Source organism: Dasypus novemcinctus, chromosome 11 (assembly GCF_030445035.2).
Source record: "Dasypus novemcinctus isolate mDasNov1 chromosome 11, mDasNov1.1.hap2, whole genome shotgun sequence".
NCBI classification, from domain to species: Eukaryota; Metazoa; Chordata; class Mammalia; order Cingulata; family Dasypodidae; genus Dasypus; species Dasypus novemcinctus.
This window is the reverse complement of record NC_080683.1, coordinates 34,320,175-34,342,736: the sequence shown is the minus strand read 5'-3', so window position 1 is coordinate 34,342,736 and position 22,562 is coordinate 34,320,175. Positions and strand designations below refer to the sequence as shown.

General features: G+C 38.7%; 1 protein-coding gene across 7 annotated transcripts in view; it reads right to left on the bottom strand.

Annotated features, from left to right (window-relative positions):
• PHF3 (PHD finger protein 3) overlaps positions 1 to 22,562 on the bottom strand; it is a 95,253-nt gene that overhangs the window by 10,066 nt on the left and 62,625 nt on the right. For all 7 annotated transcript variants that reach the window (XM_058306934.2, XM_058306927.2, XM_058306929.2 and 4 more), the window contains 5 exons: positions 21,283 to 21,399; positions 19,122 to 19,253; positions 18,458 to 18,593; positions 6,970 to 7,165; positions 6,329 to 6,476 (listed from right to left, as the gene is read on the bottom strand). In XM_058306934.2, coding sequence (XP_058162917.1) covers positions 6,329 to 6,476; positions 6,970 to 7,165; positions 18,458 to 18,593; positions 19,122 to 19,253; positions 21,283 to 21,399 — 729 coding nt within the window. The remainder of the gene's footprint in view (positions 1 to 6,328; positions 6,477 to 6,969; positions 7,166 to 18,457; positions 18,594 to 19,121; positions 19,254 to 21,282; positions 21,400 to 22,562) is intronic.

Here is a 22,562-nt window from a genome sequence, read left to right as displayed (position 1 = left end):
GTTATATATGCATGTAATTAAAAAAAAATAATCTGACTTTAGTACATATGTTCTGACATATGTACATATGTTATTTTCCTTCCTTTTTTTTTTTTTTTAAAGATTTATTTATTTATTTAATTCCCCCTCTTCCCCGGTTGTCTGTTCTCTGTGTCTATTTCCTGCATCTTGTTTCTTTGTCCGCTTCTGTTGTCATCAGCGGCATGGGAAGTGTGGGCGGTGCCATTCCTGGGCAGGCTGCACTTTCTTTCATGCTGGGTGGCTCTCCTTACAGGGTGTACTCCTTGCACGTGGGGCTCCCCTACGCAGGGGACACCCCTATGTGGCAGGACACTCCTTGCGCACATCAGCACTGCACATGGGCCAGCTCCACACGGGTCAAGGAGGCCCGGGGTTCGAACTGCGGACCTCCCATGTGGTAGATGGACGCCCTAACCACTGGGCCAAGTCCGTTTCCCTATTTTCCTTCTTTACACACAGAAATATACATTTTCTTCAAAATAATTCAAAAAATGCCATACTTTTTCAATTATCCTAACATTATTATACTACAGCTGCTATTTTCCACAAACACTAGTTAAGAGTTCCTTCCTATTCCCTCAGGTATTAAACCAACCAAGGGTATCACTACAGCAATCGTTAACACTCTTCTCACAGAGCTGCCAATTATTTGTAAAGCTTCAACTCCAGTCCAAACCAGAGTTTACAGAAATTGGTAGATGAGACTACAGTCATGAGAAGGTAGGAAAATATAAGCCGTGGTGGAATTAGAAGATCTGTTTAAAGATAAAAATACTCCTTTGGACTCAGATGTGACCTTTCTACACATGTCTCTTCTGTCACTTTTACTGGACCCGTGGTTGGCTCTGAGGTTGGTGTATACTCAGGAGACCTGAATCTCTGGACTGCCCATGTGATAGCCAGGCCCTGAGCCTCAGCAGACTTGCAGCTCCGACCCTCTGGTTTATTGGACTTACCCTGGCCAGCTAACAGGGAGGTGAAGAAGGTCAACCACCACACCAGGGAGCCAAGAGTGCCTACAACTACAAGCAGGAGAACTGCATCCATCATCCATGTGGAATCTAAGCCCCCTCTGATACAGAGGTGGAGTGGACATACCCATCCCACGGTCCACAGGATGGAGGAAGAGAGCATGATTTAGAGTGGACTTACTGATATTGTACTATGGAACTGTTGTGATTAGTAATGGAAGAAATTGTAGCAGTGATGTGGAGAAAGTGGACACAGTAGCTGCTGAGCGTAGGGAGAAGGAAGAAGAGATATGATGTGGGGGCATTTTCAGGACTTGGAGTTGTCCTGGGTGGTACTGCAGAGACAGATGCTGGACACTGTATGTCCTGCCATGGCCACTGGGTAGATTGGGCAAGTGTAGGCTACAATGTAAACCATTATCCATGTGGTGCAGCAGTGCTCCAAAACATATCCACCAAATGAAATGAATGTCCCATGATAAAAAAAAAAATTTAAAAAAAGGAATTTAGAACATATTGGTCATTAAAAATTGGATGATAAATAAAAATACTCCTGATGAGCAAGTCTTTCATACAAGTCTGTATTGAAAGATAAACTTTAAATATATAGCCCCTCCTTTTAAACATATATACATAGAGAGAGAGAGAGTGTGTGTGTGCACACAAGAGTTGCAATGTCTATCCTGGAGAAAAATCCTTGGGCACTTGAGAAGAATGTATAGCCCGCTGAATTTGGGTACAAAGTTCTGTATATGTCTGTCAGGTATAGCTTGTTTATTATATTGTTCAAGTTCTGTTTCCTTTTTGATCTTGTCTATTTGTTCTATCTAATGTGAATGGTATGTTGAAGTCTCCAACTATTATTGTAGAGATGTCTATTTCTCCCTTCAGTTTTGCCAGAGTTTGCCTCATGTATTTTGGGACACCCTGGTTCAGTGCACAGATATTTTTCACTGGTGGATTGTCCCTTTTATTAATATATAATAGCTTGCAGCTGTAGACTCTCTCAGTTTCTTGGTATGGTAGTTGACCATCCTCACCTCCCTGTTAAGTCTACAGCTACAAGCAGGAGAATTCCATCCATCAGTCATGTGGGATCTAAGCCTCCTCTCGATTTAGAAGCGGAGTGGACATCACCATCCCAGGGTCCTCAGGAAGGTGGAATAAAATATGGATTAGAATGGACTTGCTGGTATTCTTCTATAGACATATTGTGACTCTAGCAATGGAAGAAATTACATCATTGATATGAAGACAATGGCTACGGGGGTTGCTGAAGGCAAGGAGAGGGAAAAAGTGATATTGGGGTATTTTCAGGACTTGGAGTTATCCTCAATGATATTGTAGGGACAGAGGCGGGACATTTTATACCCTACCATAACCCACGGAATGAACTGGGAGAGAGTGTAAACTACAACATAAACTATAACCCATGCTTTGCAGCAATACTCCAAAATGTATTCATCAAGTACGAAGAATGTACTACCCTAATTAAAGAAGTTGTTGATATGGGAGGAGTGGGATATATGGGAACCTCTTATATTTTTTAATGTAACATTTTGTGTGATCTATGTTATCTTCAAAAAAAAATTTTTTTAATGAAAAAAAAATATATATAATGGCCTTTTGTATCTCTTATAACTTTCTTGTTTTTAAAGTTTGTTTTATCTGATACTTATATAGCTACCCCTGCTCTTGTTTGGTTACTGTTTGCGTGTATCTTTTCCCAACCTTTCACTTTCAGCTGGTTTGCATCCCTGGGTGTAAGGTGAGACTCTTGTAGGCAGCATACGGATAGTTCAAGGTTTTTTTTATCCATTGTGTCAGCCTATCCTTTATTTTTTTTCTAATTTTATTAATAATGCATAAATGATTAATGGACGTGTATCACCAGGACCATCTAATTTTGTTTCCCAGTTTTCTTTGTTATCATTACTGGTTCTCTTTACAACCTTCTCTTCTTTTCCTTCTTTTCTATATTGTGCCTTCTTATTTCCTTGGCTGAAAACACCTTGACATTCAGTGTTCACTAACTTGATTGGTGTTGGCTACTTTGCCATATGGGTGAATTCACTAGCCATGTTAGATTTCTTTGTCCAGGATTTTCCTGCTTTTATAATCTTGGGGGAACTGAGGTGGCTACAACCCTTGCCACACCGCCTCCTAGGATGGCTGAATGAAGAATCCACAGGTGTCACCTGGCCTGAAGGCTGGCCCCACTCCCATACCCAGCAGAAGAGGAGGGAGGGCAAAGCCTCTTTTAATTGGGGAATTTAATCCATTCACATTCACTGATATTACTGTAAATGTATTATTTAGTCCACCATTTTATTCTTTGGTTTTTATGTGTCGTGTCTTATTTTTGTCTGTCTTTTTACTCTTTTGGTTATCCTTTCTGCTATCTTCTATACTCTTCTCCAAGCCTCTCTCTCCTTTTTCCTTCAGGCCCTAAGGCTTCCTTTAATACTTAAAGATGGATTATATTTTAGGAATTCTTTTAGTTTCTGTTCGAGTGTGAATATTTTAAACCCACCTTCATATTGGAAGGACAATTTTGCTGAATAAAGAATTCTTGGCTGGAAATTTGTTTCTTTCAAGTATCACAACTGTATTGTACCACTGTCTTCTTGCCTCCATAGTTTCTAATAAGAAATCCTAAGTCTTGCTGGGCATCCCTTGTTTATGACAGTTTGTTTATCCCTGGTTGCTCTTAGAATTTTCTCTTTATCTTTGATATTTGACATTCTGAGTAGTATGTGTCTTGGAGTGGGTCTATTTGCATTTAATCTTATTGGGTACACTGCACTTCTTGGATACTTGTAAGTTGACTGCTTTTCTGAGAGTTGGGAAATTTTCACCTACTGGTTGCACAAATACTCCTTCTGCCCCTTTTTCCTTCTCTTCTCCTCCTGGAACTTCCATGACATGTCGTTGCATTTCAATTCCATGGACCCCTACTCAATTTTTCCCATTCTTTTTTTTTTTTTTTTTAATTTTTTTATTTTTTATTGACTTTGTAATAATATTACATTAAAAATATATATGTGAGGTCCCATTCAACCCCACCCCCCCACCCCCCCTCTCCCCCCCCCAACAACACTCGTTCCCATCATCATGACACATCCATTGGATTTGGTAAGTACATCTCTGGGCACCTCTGTACCTCATATACATTGGTTCACATCATGGCCCATACTCTCCTCCATTCCATCATGTAGGCCCTGTGAGGATTTACAATGTCCGGTGAAGCACCATCCAGGGCAGCTCCATGTCCCGAAGACGCCTCCACCTCTCATCTCTTCCTGCCTTTCCCCATACCCCTCGTCCACCATGTCCACTTTTCCCAATCCAATGCCACCTCCTCTATGTGGACACTGGATTTCTATGTGGACACTGGATTAATTTTTCCCATTCTTGACTCTCAATTTCAGCTGTTCTGTCTTCAGTATCACTTATTCTTTCTTCTCGCATTTCAAGTCTGCTCTTGTATGCTTCTAATTTGTTTTTTATCTTACATATTGTATCTTTCATTCCCATGAGCTCTGTTACTTCCACTCAGGATTTCAAATTCTTCTTTGTGCTTACTCAGTGTCTTGATGTCATTTATCCCTTTAGCCACATTGTCTTTCAAATTATCTTGGAAATATGCATGCATCTCTATTAGTTGCCTCAAATCCTGCATCTCTTCTGGGATATTGATATACTTTTCTTAGGTCAAGTCTTCCATTTTCTTAGTATGGCATATAATTTTTTTTTGCTGATATCTAGGCATCTAATTAGGGTAGTGACTTCACTCAGATAATTTCTCTCTTTCATAGGGTTTTAGCAACAGGAGACTGTGTCACTGCTGTTTTTTGGTTCTTGGTTCACCCTGTTCTGGGTTTTAGGATAGTCCCTCTTAATTGCTCAAATCTGGGCCCTGAACCCAGTATGGGTTGCAGACCCACTTCCTATAGCCTTGGAGAGTAACACTGGAAAAGCCGGAAAAAGCCTCTCTTATGTTATTTCTTTTAAGATTTATTTATTTATCCCTACTCTCCATCATTGTTTGCACTTGCTGTCTGCTGTGTCTGTCTGTCATGTGCTGTGTGTGTCTGCTCGTCTTTTTTTAGGAGGCATCAGGAACCGAACCTACCACGTGGGAGGGAAGCACCCTATCACTTAAGCCACATCCTCTCCTCCCTACTTACTGTGTCTCTCATTGTGTTTCCACATTGTGTCTCCTAAATAAATCATCTTGTTGTATCAGCTCGCCACACCAACCAGTTGCATCAGCTGTCTTGCTGGTCTTCTTTAGGAGGCATTGGGAACCAAACCCCAGACCATGCATGTGGTAGGCAGACATCCAATTGCTTGAGCTATATCCACTTCCCTTATTTACTTACTTTTGATTTCCTCACATCTATTTCCTTGGTCTGCCAGCAGGCAGTGCTCTTTAGCAGTTCTCTCAGTTCAATGCTTGATCAGAGTGTGTTTTCTCCAACACAGATCAGATCAATGTGACAAAAGTTCCTGCCTGGAGAGGAAGAGCCTCAAAATTCAAACTTTGTCAGATGCAGTTCTCCAACCTTTGCTGCCAGCTCTCTCCCTTTTTCTGGGTAGGAAATAATTCCACTCCCCTCTACATTGTCAACAACCAGTCCCAGTAAGCAGAGAAGGAGACTGAAAGGATCAGATCTCTTTAGTGTCTTGCTGGTTACCAAGGCAAGCAATGGTGTGGTCCACCTGGCCTGGGCTTGTGGGATACAGCAGACCAACTCTGTGGGTCAAAAGCTGAATCAAACTTAGGTTGCCATTCTCTCTCCCCTTTTCTGTGAGGGTGTATCCCTGGAGTCTCCTTTGTAGCTGCCATTCCAGACGCCTGAGAATTCAAAGGTGTCTACTGGGTGTGGGAGGATGCTGGCATGTGCAGCTGTAGCGTTCAACTCACAATTATGTCATCACGGTTTTTTTCCTTTGCCTCTCTCTCCTCTGGGCTGTATTCAGCCTTCTCCTGGTGTCCTAAACCATAAAATATTTTTTCCTAGGCTATTTCTTCCTGTCCTCTAAGGGAGAAGAGAGTCCCTTGTCTTTCTAGTCCACCATTTTCTCTCATTAATATTTAATTTTCTGACATAAGGAAGCACAGCTTAGAAAGAAATGTGTATAGATGAAGTTTAAAACTTTGAAGCACAGTTTTCCACAATACTAAAAATCTATTTTAGAATTTATAATTCTGTTAAGGATCATTGTTAATAAATATTTTTATTGTGAACTATATGTTGTTTCCCTCTCTGCCTACTGCTTTCAGAAATGCACATGCCATCCCAGGCATAGGAGGGCAGGAGCTCACATACCTCTGTCAAGTACTCAGGGGAGCCAGAAACTGGGTAGGCTTTGGTAACAAATTTTGCCACAGAAGGCATGTTGATAAAACCTTTCCAGATGAAGTTCAATCGTGCAAGAAAGGTAGACTCAACTTCAACAGTTCCAGGCATCTCAGGACTAAAACACAATCGCATTAAAAAATTAGCAGCCTGAAGATATGCTTGTGAAGACATCCATTTTCTACTTAATCATCAGATACTTCTATTTTAGCATGTCAACAAGGCTAAAATATGTAAAGGCCACTAATTAAAGAGTTTATATTTTCACTTTAAAAAATTTTACTTACATTTACATAGCCATGTTTGACATACTCTTCTTGGCTTAGGAGAACTAAGGTTCAGAGAAGTACAAACAAATTTCTTTAATAAACTATTACCTGCCTTTTTGTATCAACATAATTACAGTTTTTAAAGAGATGTCTCCAAACACTCAACCCTCTAAATTAACTTACAAAGTCTTATTTTTTTGCCCCAATTACTTTAAAGTATAGGATATATGGTTACTTTTCAAAAGAAAAGTTCACAGGAAATGTTACTCTTCTGCTTATAAAGACCACCAAGTGAAAATTGACGAAACCCATAAAGAGTGTAGAAATTATCACTAAAATTACCGTGGAGCAGGAGAAAATGTTGACTTTGGAGACTCCTGTTTCTCTTCTTCAAAGAATTCAGAACCCAAAAAATTTGAAGTTGAAGATAATGCATCTGCTATACTTTCAGCTTCATTGTCTGAATGTTTACGAGCTACTCCAACTACTACTTTGACTTTTTTTGGAGAAAGATCATCTACAGGTGGCGCCATCCGACCTAAAGACAGAATACACAAAAATAAAATAATTTGTCAACTAAAATTACTATAATTTGATCTATTTTCACTTTCTAAAGATATTCAGTTACCTCGATTTAATTTTGCTTGGGGTAATTTTAACTATCATCTTCTTTCAAAATGAAATATATTACATCTGTATTTAAGAATTAGGACAGAGGGGTAAGATGGTGGCAGAGTAAGGAGCTCCAAGAGTCACCTTGTCCTACAGGGCAGTTAGTAATCACCCAGAGCTATCTAAAGCACCTGTGTGGGGGGCCCAGGAGACCAGAAGAGTATCTGGCAAAATCCTTGAAAGTACAGAAGGAGGACAATGCCCACCTATAGTGAGGATTCTTATGTAGAGCACATCATGCTATGGAGGTCAGTGACCATCCTCCACTGGCGATGCAAGCTGCCTGGGAAGCTACTCCCTGGCTGGAACAAGACGTTCCAATTCCCAAAAACAGGGGAGGAAGAGACAGTTGGCCACCGACTTTAGCTACTGATTAGGACATTTAGCAAGCCAAAGTATAATTCTAAGAACAGTTAAACTTTGAATGTGTCCAAGTCAGAAAGAAACCAGTAGCCTCCATTTTAACTCCACCCCAACATGAGGTGAAGCAAGGCTGACTGAAAATCACAGTGACAGTAGGGAACAGCTTCTTTCCACCCATTTTGGATTGCAGCTCCACCCTTAAGGTCCAGCCCCACCTCTGACAGTTAAGAAGCCGGGGAGATCTGCAAAAGCTTCTCCAGGCAACTGCAGGTGCTTCTGGCTGGCACAGGCTGAATAATAGGACACCTGGTGCTCCATCCCCAACCCAAGTAGGATAGGAGGGAAGCCGTGGTACCTTAGCCTCTCTGGGCAACTGCAGGTGCTTTTGGCCTGCACAGATTTTTTGAGCACCTTCAATTACATCACCATCCCACCCCCTGATAGGATATGAAGCAGCTGGTATTTCTTCAGCCTCTCTGGACACTGCAGGTGCTTTCAGCCTACACAGATTGGATACTCAAAGGCCTATAGCTCCACCCCAACCCCCGATAGGAAAGGAGGGAAGCCATGTCCCCTCAGCCTCTCTGGGCAATGGCATGCACTTTTGGTCTACATGAACTGAACTGCTGGATGCCTTTGGTTCTAGCCCCAGCCCCGATAGGACAAGAGGAGGAGGCAGTGGCTCCCCAGCCTCTTTGGATAACTGCAGGTGCTTCTGACCAACATAGACTGAATAGTCAGACACCTGTAACTCCATCTCTGCTTCCCAATAGGATAGGAGCAGAGCTGCTCTGTTTCCTCCATCTCTCCAGGCAACAGCAAGCACTCTCAGCCTGCACAGACAGGACTGTTGGGTGCTTGTGGCTCCACCTCATCCTCAATAGGAAAGGAAAGGACTGTGTTTTCCCAGCCTCTTTGGTAATTGCAGGTGCTTTCAGCCTGCATGGACTTATATGCTAGGCACTCAGGAGGGACCACTCCCACTCCTAGCAGAGGAGAAGGTGGGTTGGTGCTATGTTAGAATACCCGGGCAACTGTAGTCAGTTTGGACCCACACAGCTTACTTGCAGTTCTTTCCCTGGCCCAGGCAGGTGAGAAAAGGGTATGAAACTGCATCAGTCACTCCGGGCAACTACAAATGATCTTGGCCTGCACAGCCTGGATTACTACATACAGGTGTGGCTCCCTCCCTACCCCAGGCAGAGGAGAAAGGTGGGAAAAGCGTCATTGGTTCCTGGGGCAATATATGGGCAGCATCAGCCTCCAGAGCTTACAGAGCCAACTACAATCTCAGCCCCTACTATACAACCAGCAAGGAAGAAAGGGCAAGAAAGCCCTAAACTAAAGGAGAAACTTCACCCAGAATAAATACATCTAGTAAGCCAGATGCCAAGAAACCAACAAATAACTACAATCCACACCAAGAAACAGGAAGATATGGCTCAGACAAAGGAACAGATAAACCTTTAGATGACATACTGGAGTTGAATGAACTCATTTATAACAGATGTTGAAACAAACCTTCTTAATAAGTTCAATGAGATGGCTACAGATATTAAGGATATTAATAAGACACTGGGGAAGCATAAAGAAGAATTTAAAAGCATACACAGAAAAACAGCAGATCTTAAGGGAATGAAAGGCACAATAAATGAAGTTAAAAATACACTGGAGGGGGAAGCGGCTGTGGCTCAACTAGCTGGGCTCCTATCTACCATAAGGGAGGCTCTGAGTTCGCATCCTGGGGCCTCTTTGTGAAGGCAGGCTCACCCACAGACCGCGGACTGCCACCTGCAAGTGCCACAGAGCACTGGCCAGCCTGCAGACACCACAGAGCGCTGGCCAGCCCACAAGTGCCACAGAGAGTAGAGTCAGCAAGATGATGCAACAAAAAAGGGAGACAAGCAAAAACACAGAAGCACACACAGCAAATGAACACAGAGAGCAGACAGCAAACAAGCTGCAAGGGGGGAGGGGAAATTAAATAAATAAATACAGACATAGAAGAACACACAGTGAATGGACACAGAGAGCAGACAGCATGCAAAAAGACACAAAGGAGGGGATTAAAAAAAAGCAAAAACACTGGAGGGAGCAAATATGGCTCAAGAAGTTGGGTGTCTGTTGACTACACAGGAAGTCCTGGGTTTGGTTCCCAGTGCCTCCTAAAGGAAACGAGCAGACAAGAAGCAAACCCCCCCCCGCCCCCCCACACAATGAGCAAAACAATGAGCACACAAGCGAAAAAGTAACAAAACAAACCAAGGACGCAAACGAGGGAGCTGACAACAAAAAGTACAATGGAGACATAACAGCAGATTTAAGGAGGCAGCAGAAAGATCAGTTAGCTGATTACATGGCCTCCAAAAGCAAACATAGAAAAGAAAAAAGAATGGAAAAACTCAACAGGGTGTCCTCAGGGAAATAAGTGATAGCAAGAGGCATGCAAATATACATATAATACGTGTTCCAGAAGAAGAGGAGGAAAAAGTGGCAGAAGGAATATATGCAGAAATAATGGTTGAAAATTTCCCAACCCTAATGAAGGACATAGATAACCATGTCCGAGAATCACAACATACTCCCAGACAAATAAAACTGAATAGACCTACTCCACTACACTTACTGGTCAGAATGTCAAAGGCTGAAGACAGAATTTTGAGAGCGGCAAGAGAAAAGAGATGCATCACACAAAATAAAATTAAGTGCTGATTTCTCATCAGTAACCATGGAGGTAAGAAGGCAGTGGTATGATGTTATTTAAGATACTGCAAGAGAAAAACTGCGAGCTAAGAATTTTATATCTGCAAGATTGTCTTTCAAAAATGAGGGCGAGTTTAGAATAGTAACCAAGAAAATAGCTTTTCAGGAAATAATGAAGGGAATGTTACAGCCTAAAAAGAAAAAAACAGGACAGAGAGGCTTGGAAGTGAGTCTAGAAATGTAGATTATATCAGTAAATACCTAAAAGTGTAAAAAGAGTGGTGAAAATATGACAAATAAAATGCAAAGGTCAAAATGGGTGAAGAATTCCCTTTATAGTAATAACATTGAATGTTAATGGATTAAACTCCCCAATCAAAAGACACAGATTGATAGAATGGATAAGAAAATATGAACCATCTAAATGCTGTATACAAGAAACTTACCTTAGACCCAAAGATACTAATAGATTGAAAGTAGAAGTCTAGAAAAAGATATTCCATGCAAGCAGGAACCAAAAAAAAGCTGCAGTATCAGAGGATATAGATTTAAAAGCAAAACTGTTTTTAAAGACAAAGACATTATATATTAATAAAAGGGACAATCCACCAGGAAGAACACTGTACCCCAATATCAGCAAGATATACATTCTTGTCAAGTGCTCATGGGTCTTTCTCCAAGATAGACCATATTCTGGGTCACAAAGATCTCATAAATTCAACAAGATCAAAATTATACAAAGTACTTTCTCTGATCATAATGGAATAAAGCTGGAAATCAACAGATGGAAAAAGGGAAAATTCACAAATATATGGAGATTAAACAGCATACAATTAAATAATCACTGGGTCAAAGAAGAAACTATGATAGAAATCCATAAATATTTCAAGACAAGTGAAAACAAGAACAAAACATATTAGAGGGAAGCGGACTTGGCCCAGTGGTTAGGGAGTCTGTCTACCACATGGGAGGTCCGCAATTCAAACCCTGGGACTCCTTGACCTGTGTGGACCTGGCCCACATGCAATGCTGATGTGCGCAAGGAGTGCCGTGCCATGCAAGGGTGTCCCCAGCATAGGTGAGCCCCATGTGCAAGGAGTTTGCCCCGTAAGGAGAGCCGCCCAGAGCGAAAGAAAGTTCAGCCTGCCCAGGAATGGCACCACACATGGAGAGCTGACACAAGATGACGCAGCAACAACAACAAAAAAGAAATACAGATCCTGTGCCGCTGACAACAGAAGTGGACAAAGAAGAACACACAGCAAATAGACACAGAGAACAGAGAACTGGGAGGCGGAAAGGGGAGAGAAAAAAACAAAAAATAAATAAATGTTTTAAAAAAAACATATTAGAACCTATGGTATGCAGTGTGGGCAGTGCTGACAAGGACATTTATAGCCCTCAATGCTTAACATTAAAAAAAAAAAAAAGAGCTAAATCAATGACCTAACTACACAGTTGGAGGAACTAGAAAAAGAACAGAAAACTATTTCCAAAGCAAGCACAAGGAATGAAATAACAAAGATCAGAGCAGAAATAAATGAACTGAGAACAAAAAAAATTGAGAACAAAACCAAAAGTTGGTTCTTCAAGAAGATTAAAAAAAATCGACAAACCCTTAGCTAAACTTGACGAGAAGATGCAAATAAATAAAATCAAAGATGAAAATGGGGACATTACCACTAACACCACAGAAATAAAAGTGATCATAAGACGATACAATGAACAACCTGTATGCCAACAAACTAAGCAATGTAGATGAAACAGAAAAATTCCTAGGAATGTATGAACAACCTACACTGATGCTAGAAGAAATAGAACTCAAAAAACTAATCACAAATAAAGAAATTGAAAAAGTCATCAAGCAACTCCCCAAAATGAAAAGCCCAGGACATGATGGCTCCACAGGTGAGTTCTACCAAGCATTCAGAGATTTAATACCAATCTTACTCTTCCAAACATTGAACAAGAATGAATGCTACCAAACTCATTTGATGAAACCATATCAACCTAAAAAGCCAGATAAAGATATTACAAAAAAGAACATTACAGATCCATTTTCCTAATGAATACAGATACAAAAATCCTCAACAAAATACTTGCTAATTGAATCCAAAAACATATTAAAAAGTATTATTCATCATGATCAAGTCGTTTATATACCAAGCATGCAAAGGTGCTTCAAGACAAGAAAATCAATCATTATAATACACCACATTAATAAATCAAAGAAGAAAAATCACATGATCTTACTGATTGACATATAAAAGGCAGACAAAATTGACAAAATATAGCATCCTTTCTTAATGAAACTACAAAAAAAAAAAAAAAAAAAAGAATTGAAGGGAACTTTCTCAGCATGATAAAGGCCATATAAGAAAAACACATAGCTAACACTATCCTCAATGGTGAAAGACTGAAAGCTTTCAGGAACAAGACAAGGATGTCCACTGTCAAAACTGTTGTTTAGTATAGTGCTAGAGGTTCTAATTAGAGCAATCAGGCAAGAAAAAGGAATAAAAGGCATCCAAATTGGAAAGGAAGAAGTAATACTTCGGCTATTTGCAGTTATGATCCTATATCTAGAAAGTTTCAAAAAAATCTACAATAAAGCTGCTAGAGCTAATAAATGACTTCAGCAGTGGCAGGATACAAGATTAATATGCAGGGAAGCGGACTTGGCCCAGTGGTTAGGGCGTAGGTCTACCACATGGGAGGCTCGTGGTTCAAACCCCAGGCCTCCTTGACCCATATGGAACTGGCCCATGCACAGTGCTGATGCGTGCAAGGAGTGCCCTGCCACATAGGGGTGCCCCCGTGTAGGGGAGCCCCACGCACAAGGAGTGCACCCCATAAAGAGAGTCAGCCAGCATGAAAGAAAGCGCAGCCTGCCCAAGAATGGCGCCGCACACACAGAGAGCTGACACAACAAGATGACACAAGATGATGCAACAAAAAGAACCACAGATTCCCATGCTGCCGACAACAACAGAAGCAGACAAAGAACACGCAACCAACAGACACAGAGAACAGACAACTGGGGTGGGGTGGGAGGGGAAGGGAGAAAAATAAATAAATCTTTAAAAAAAAAGATTAATATACAAAAATCAGTAGTGTTTCTATACAACAATAATTCACAATCTGAAGAGGAATTCAGGAAAAGAATTCCATTTACAATAGCGACTACAACGATCAAACACTAAGAAATAAACTTAACCAAGGGTGTAAAGCACTTGTATTCCAAAAACTACAAATGTATTGTTAAAAGAAATTTTAAAAGACCTAAATAAATGGAAGAATATTCCAGGTCATGGATTGGGAGACTAAACATCATTAAGATGTCAATTATCCCCAAACTGATATAGAGATTCAATGCAATCCCAATAAAAACTCCATCAGCATTTTTTAAAGGAATGAAAAACACAATTATTAAATTTATTTGGAAGGGTAAAGGGCCCTAAATAGCCAGAAACATCTTAAAAAGGAAGAGCAAAGTTGGAGGATTGTATCTTCTGGACTTTAAGCATATAACCCAGGTACAGTGCTAAAAACAGCATGGTACTGGCATAAAGATAGATACACAGACCTATAGAACAAAATGGATGATTCAGAAACAGACCCTCACATCTACGGTCAAGTTATTTTTGATCAGGCTGTCAAACCCACCCAGCTGGGCCAAAACTGTCAATTCAACAAATGGTGATGGGAGAACTGGATATCCAAGCCCAAAGAAAGAAAGAGGGCCGCCATCTCACACCTTACACAAAAATTAACTCAAAATGGATCAAAGACCTAAATATAAAAGCTACAGTCATAAAGCTCCTACAAGAGAATGTAGGGAAACATTTTCAAGACCTGGTGGTAGATGGTGCATTCTTAAACCTTACACTGAAAGCACAAATAATGAAAGAAAACATGGATAATGGGACCTCTTCAAACTTAAAACACTTTTGATTCATAGGACTTCATCAACAAAGTGAAAAGGCAGTCCACTCAATGGAAAAAAAATATTTATTTGGAAACCATTTATCTGACAAGGGTTTGATTTCCATTCTATATAGAGAGATCTTACAACTCAACAATAAAAGAGCAAGCAATCCAATTTAAAAATGGGCAAAAGAAACATATTTTACCAGAGGAAATACAAATGGCCAAAAAGCACATGAAAAATGTTCCATATCACCAGCTATTTGGGAAATGCAAATCAAAATGACAATAAGGTATCATCTCATACCACATAGAATGGTTGTTATTTAAAAAATGGAAAACAGTAAGTTCTGGGAAGGATATGAAGAAATGGGAACAATCCTTCACTGCTGGTGGGATTTTAAAATGGTACAGCCTCTGTGGAAGACAGTTAGTGGTTTCTCAGGAAGCTAAATGTAGAACTGCCAGATGATCCAATAATACTTCTACTAGGAATATATCTAAAAGAATTTAAAACTGTGATGTGAACAGACATTTGCACATCAATGGCAGCACTATTCACAATTGCCAAAAGATGGAAACAACCCAAGTTTTTATCAAATGGCAAGTGGGTAAACAAAATGTGATATTATACATATGATGGAATGCTGTGCTGCTGTAGGAAGAAATGAAATTGGGACTCATATGGTAACATGGATGAACCTTGAGGACATTATACTAAATGAAATAAGCCAGACACAAAAGAACAAATATTGCAGTCTAATATAAATTTAATATGAAGAATGAATGAATGGAATTAAAACCCAGAGGGTTATTAGGAGATAAGAGGAGGTCTGAGAAGGGGTACTGATGTTTAAAGTATGTAGAACTTTTAATTAACTTGACTGTAAAAGTGTAGAAATGGAAAGAGATGATGTTAACACACAGTGAGTAATACTAATGCAGCTGGTTTATAAACAGGACCGTGGCTGTAAAGTGTAGTCTAGAGATATAAATGTCATTTTAAAGAAAGCTAGAGAATAATCTAGGGACTGAATAACATAGTGAACTCACAGAGGCTGAGAATTGTGGTTAACAGTACAAATATAAGAATGTCCTATGTTCTAGAACAAATGTATATCAGTACTGCAAGGTGGCAAGAATATGGAGAAGCATGGGAAAAATACAATTATGTAACCAACCTATGGATGACAGTTAACAGCAATACAGCACTATTCTTGCATCAATGCCAAAGATGCACTGTGTTAATAATCAGGGGGTATGGAAAAAATATACTAAATGTATTATGTTATAGACTATAGTTAATGGTAACAGTCTGATAATATTATCTCATAATCTGTAACAAACGTTACACACAATGCAGGTTGTTGGTGGAGAGGTGTTGTATGGGAATTTAACACATGTGCACGATTGTTCTGTAAGTTCACAACAGCTCTAATAAAAAATGTATTTAAAAAAAAAGAATCAACAGAAATTTACCATAGTCCCTTTTACTCCAAGCCCTCTTTTATGTACAGGAAGAAAAACTTATCTGAAGTGGAATTCATGGCATACTGTACAGGGTTCAACCTATAACATATAATTTCCCATTTCAAATCATTTTATAAGTGTTTTCTCCTAAAAGCAAAATATACTTATGAATAACTATGGAAGAGATGGTATAATTCCTCTCTTATTGAGGTGAAAAACTAGCAAAAGAGGATGTTAATAACTCATAATGCTGAAATGGAAACATCATAATTAGAACACAAAAAAGGTTTCTTGATATCCTCATAAATGCATGATTTCTTTTAACTATGCCAAAGTCCAACAGTCTTGAGAAATAACTTGAAAAATAACCGAGTTAAACAAATATGTATACTACTTTGTGTTCTACACAGCAGTTCATAATTATACAGGTGCAACACACTGCTACTTATTTACACTGGTTAAAAAAGACATTAGAAAATTTTTAAGATGACATTGGTTTTAGGATATAAAACCAATTTTTCAGGTAAAAAGCACTCAAATGTTCTAAAAATAGGTCTATTACTAGTATTCATGTATACAAATGTGCTCGTATACTAACATTAAATTTACTGCATGATTACCACGAAAGCAATTAAAGTTAATGGAAATAAAATGTACTTAATATTTTTCCCAGGCAAAAACAACTAAATGGATGTGCTTTAAAAACTCTAGCACCATAGACATTATAACATTATGGATAATTTTTTTTTTAATTAACTTATTTATTTCTCTCCCCTTCCCCCCCACCCCAGTTGTCTGTTCTCTGTGTCTATTTGCTGTGTCTTCTTTGTCCGCTTTTGTTGTTGTCAGTGGCATGGAAATCTGTGTTTCTTTTTGTCGTGTCATCTTGTTGTGTCAGCTCTCCGTGTGTGTGGCACCATTCTTGGGCAGGCTGCACTTTCTTTTGCACTGGGCGGCTCTCCTTACAGGGCTCACTCCTTGCATGTGGGGCTCCCCTACGTGGGGGACACCCCTGCGTGGCACGGCACTCCTTGCGTGTCAGCACTGCGCATGGGCCAGTTCCACATGGGTCAAGGAGGCCTGAGTTTGAACTGTGGACCTCCCATGTAGTAGACAGACGCCCTAACCACTGGGTCAAGACCGCCGCCTATGGATAATTTTCTTTAAGAATAATTTTTAATCTTTAAAACACCATGCCCTCTAGTATCCTTAAGAAGATACCAATTATTTTGTTACAGGAAAATGACTTATTTTATAATACATTTCATGTATTCCCTACTGTAATGATGAAGGGCAGCAGATGAATTAACATGAAGGATTTTCAAATTACTGAACAAGGTATGTGCTATCTCTTAAGCAGATTAAATTTTAAAATGTTAAAGAGTCACATATCTTGACTTTCACAAAAACTTCTCATCCTCTATCCTTACTAATAAGCTGAATATAAATTGAAACTTCCTTGACATATTTCTTACATCTTTCCCATTCTTATACCCTAAATCCAGTCAATCCCCAACAAGTCTAATACTGCCTAATTTGTATTATCTCAAAGCTGCCTCCACTTATTTCCAGCTCCACTGCTACTACTCTAATTAGTTATCATCTTCTTCCACTTGGACTAGTGTAAAGGCATCCTGTCTAATCTTCGGTCTTCCTCTCCCGACTTCCTGCCAATATAAACTCTACTTAAAGTCAGAGGGGGGGTCTTCATAAAATTCCAATCTTATCATGTCACTCCCCTGCTAAAAAATTTTCAATCACTATCTAATGCTCTTAGATTCTTTAACACGGCCCATAAAAGGGGATATTTAGCATTTTTTATCATGACTTACATTAAGAAATATTTTATATCATTATCTATTACCTACACATGTATACACTTTATTTGTGTACGTGTGTCTGTATATATGTGTGTATTTTTTATATTTTTAAATTTTTCTTTTCGTTTTGTTGTTGTATACAAATAACTAGAACTAAAGATTCATAAATTGATACTTAACACTGTAAGTGCAATTCACAGTGATATTTTCTGTTTTTGTTTCGTTTGTGGAATGCTGGCCACTAGTTACTAAACTGATTTCACTACCCACTAATGAATCAAAACCTGAAGTTTGAAAAACAACGGTAAATGACACTACAAAATCTCATCTCTAAATCTCTTCAACCAAATCATGTGCTTCTCTCCTCTTTTTTTAATTCAGTCCAAGCTCATGCCTTCCCAGTATCCAGAATGGTTTCTTCCCCCTTCTCTTTGCAGGCACAACTTCTCAACCTTCAAATCCCTAACATCTCAATCTAGGCTAGTTAGTTCTAAACGCACTTCTGACAACCTATAGTCCTATAACTTAAATAATCACCTGCCTGTCATCCCCAGTAAACTACAGCTTCTATTAAAGCCTGGATAACAATGAACATTTTCATTCTACATTCCTTGCATCCAGCGAAGTGCCTGGCAAGAAGAGCTCAATAAATATTTACTGAACCAATGACCAAAGAATACCAGAGAAAAGATAATTGCTGGTTTGTCTTACATTACATATAATAATAAAATATGAATGCTACTTTATTCCGTGACCTACTAAATGTCAGTATCATCACAACTGCCAATTTTTGATGTCCCTTCTAAAGGTTAAATTCCAGTCATATGACCCTTCAAAATGAAGGTAACATTTTAGGAAGAAAAATTTCCAATTACCTATGCAAATTTTGCAGTTAAGATCAAAAAGGTGCTGTCTGTGTTGACTAGTGGTATCTTTAGACATGGAATCGATCTCCTCTTTTTGTTTTTCAGATTCTTCTATCTTCTCCAATGACTTATTGGTTGTAGGTTCCTAACAAAAGTGAGGGTAAAAATTATTTTTATCTGATAAAATCTGTCTTCAATTCATAAAATCATTCTCTATTTCACATTGGTATTTCTCCCAGATGAAACTACACAACTATAGGTTGTTTTTGCTATTTCTCAAAAAAAAGTACTAGATATTATAAAATAGAGCAAAAACGCAAATATTCCTTAGTCTTCAAGGCCTCTAACAAGATTTTGAATTATTTTCCCACTAATATTTGAAAATAAGAAAAACTGCACCAGTTCTCATGTATAGTCTGCCAATAGGCACACTACTGATTACTAAACCTACTAGGAAGTATATTTTAAAAAGTGTTTAACAGGTGTCTGTTATAGCAGTCTACACAGTTACACAGAGACACAAGATTCTAAACACTCTCAAAAAACCACTAATCCAATAAAAAAGGCTATCTTAAACATTTTTAAAAAATGATAATTTTAAGATATGTTTGGAACATTACAAAATATGATTGGTTTGAAGATTTATAAAACATGACATTTTTATTATCTTTACCTGAATCTCCATGGCTGCTTCCTGTTCTTTCATTGGTGCATCACTCTCAATTTCTATTTCACCTTTATGAGTTATTTTTGTGATTGGTCTTCTTTCAACCTCTCTCTGCTCTTTCTCAATCATCTCTATGGTCTAACAGTAAATATTTTAAAATAAAACTTCACAACTTAAAACATGTATTTCCAAATCTACAACTTTATATAATGATAAATCTTACCAAAAAACAAAAGAATTGCCAGATGATTTTTTAATCCTTAGGTAGTCTCTCATATAACAAGCACAAACTAACTGCTTTTATTTCCAGATACTGTTTTAAGTGCTGAGGAGATTTAGACCCCTTACCCCAGAGCCTTGAAAAGGCTCATACATTTACAGGAGACAATTGAAGTACAATGTAATTTGCAAAGGGATGAAACGTGATACTTTATTTAAAGCGGGCTTTCTGATTCAGTACTCTAGCAGCTGCCACAGAGAAATGAGATAAACGTTGCTCTTAAGTATTCTAACTTGATGTTCTAGCATCTCCCACAACAGCAAAGCTTACTCAAACATCAAAAATAATTAGGCAGTCCTGTGTCAGCTGTCTTCTGACTGAGCCTTCTTAGTGGAAGTAGTAAATCCCAGTTGAACAAGCTCAGCAACAAAACATAAAAGTTAAGCAGGTATGGCAAGAAGTAGTAAAAGGCAGCTAGGAGTGGAACAGGGTAAGAAGGGTAAAATAAGTCTGCTTATTTATCTTCCCTTTGTTAAGTGCCAATCATCCTTTAAAGAAATAAATCAGGCAAGTGGCTTCAAGAAAATATAAGCTGGTCTCCCATGTAGACGATTCTTGGAGCCAGTTTCAAAGCAGAAGACAGGCAAATGCTTATTTGGAGTATGGAGATAAAAAAGAGGAGGTGGTAGGGAAGTGGACTTGGCCCAGTGGTTAGGGCGTCTGTCTACCACATAGGAGGGCCACGGTTCAAACCCCGGGCCTCCTTGACCCGTGTGGAGCTGTCCCATGCGTGGTGCTGATGCACACAAAGGAGTGCCCCCCCCATGCAGGGGTGTACCCCGCGTAGGAGAGCCCCACGCGCAAGGAGTGCACCCTGTAAGGAGAGCCGCCTAGCGCAAAAGAAAGTGCAGCCTGCTCAGGGATGGCGCCGTACACATGGAGAGCTGACACACAAGATGATGCAACAAAGAGAAACACAGATTCCCGGGCCGCTGACAACAACAGAAGCAGACAAAGAAGACGCAGCAAATAGACACAGAGAACAGACAACGGGGGGTGGGGGTGGGGGAATAAATAAATAAATAAAAGAGGAGGTGATACTATTTTCAAATTAGAAGAGGAGAAATTACACTGAATGGAAGTGAAGAAATATGTACATAAGTATGAAGTATCAAATCAAGGCCTCTTGCATTACAAAGTAGACTGAGCATAGTATCCACATGGAGATTTAGTGCCTAAGATGCAAATAAGTATTATTTAAAAAGAACTGGGTAAAACCACAGAGTTAAATATGAACTACAATTTCAAGTTTCATTAATCAATATTTTCTAGAACAAAGAGCTAACATTCTAAGACCAATGTAACAAAAATACTGGATAGTATATAATACGGCTAGCTCCACTGGGGTAGCACCCCATAATTAAACACATACTATTTCTATGAATATAAATATTCACACACAACAGTTCAGGTCAGATTTTTATTAACAAATACATTATAAAATCATCTTATTTTTAGGAGCTTTTGGCATTCTAAATTGTAAATAATAAAAGAATTATAAATGTATACAAATTTTCATTCTGACTTAATCTGGTTCTATAAATTACTGATATTCATAATATCATCAAACTATGCTTCTTAAAAAAGAGCAGTTACGGAAAAAAATGTAACTATTTTCCATCCTTCTGATATACAAATTATAGTATCAAAACATGAGGTAATTCTTATAAACTTATATAAGTGGAGGAAATAAGAAAAAGCTTCAGAAATCAGGAAAAACAAAAGATAGAATTAAGAACCAGGGAAATGAAGGATAAGTGAACAGAAGTACAGAACAGAAAGTCTGTATTATTGTGTACTCTGTATTGAATTATCCCTGTATAACTTTTTCCCTGTGGCTGAAAAATACAGATTTTGATACAAACACATATTCATAGATAATCTTACATGTCTGTTTTCCCTTTGTCTCCAAGCAGCTAATTCTTTAGAAGCTAGTTCTTCTGGACTCATTCTTATAAGATGATCAGGGGTTACCTCTCCTTTCAGTACTTTCTTAAATAATATCTGGAAGAATTTAAAAATGGGAAGGAAAGGGAAGAAAAAGATTTTAAAAAGAAAGAAGCTGCTGTAGAGAAACCTGTCATAAATAAAGATGTAATTTTGAAATCTTATTTACAGATGGTAGATATTTTATATATTGCCCACTGAAGAGAATAAATGCCACCTTGTCTTCTAGAACCTTATCATTTAGACAACAAAATATACATTTCAGATTAAAAATCAACTTATAATGAAGACATATATACAGTGAAACTACCATCATATCCAAAATTGTACTAACTCTTATTATCGTAATAGCCAATCTATAGTAAAGGAAGGTACTACATAAAAGAACTTTACTAAGTATAGTGCCCTTCAAATATTTAAGATTTAAAATGCTTAAATACTCATACACTTGGAGGGGACTCCAAAAAAAAATCTAAATGCAAGGAAGAAACCCTAAATAAGTCTATTTACTTAGTAAAGAAAACTTTCATATTATATAATTCAAGAATTATCTGATCCTCCAGGACCATGACAGCAGATATTGTAAAATGTAGATTTTTCATAAATCAGTTTGTACTCCAAGAAAATACCTTGTCATGTACTTAAGCAAATATACAGATTTATATCACTTATGTAAAACCCATATATTACTTAAGCAAATAAGCAAGGGCTTTGTATCTAATTATACTGTAACTATTACACAGAGTCATCTGTAACAAAAATTGGTAGGCCAAGGTAATGGTCATACAAAAGAGATCAATCATGCTCTGAATTTTTTAAATGTTCCCTGGCATCACTTTTGCTAATCATCTAATCAGAGCAGGTATTAATCAAAGGCCTACCTTTGGTGGTCTCTCTCCCATGCTCATGCACATGCGCGCAACTCCCCTGCCACCCCCCACACACACACCCCTCTCAGATTTCCACTAAGTACAAAACAAGAAATCCTAGAAAAGATTAGGGGTTCAATCAGTGTTTACTTCACTGCTAAATGTATTCAATTTAGTAAAAATGGTTTTGTTGTGTGTTTTTCTTTCATTCCCTGCCCCAACCCAAGATGGCTCCCTTATCTGTCTGCTAGTTGTCCACTTGCTGTGTCTGCTCATTGTCTTGGCTCATTATGTCTCCTCATCTTCTTTAGGAGGCACAGGGAACCAAACCCATGTGGCAGATGGGCTCTC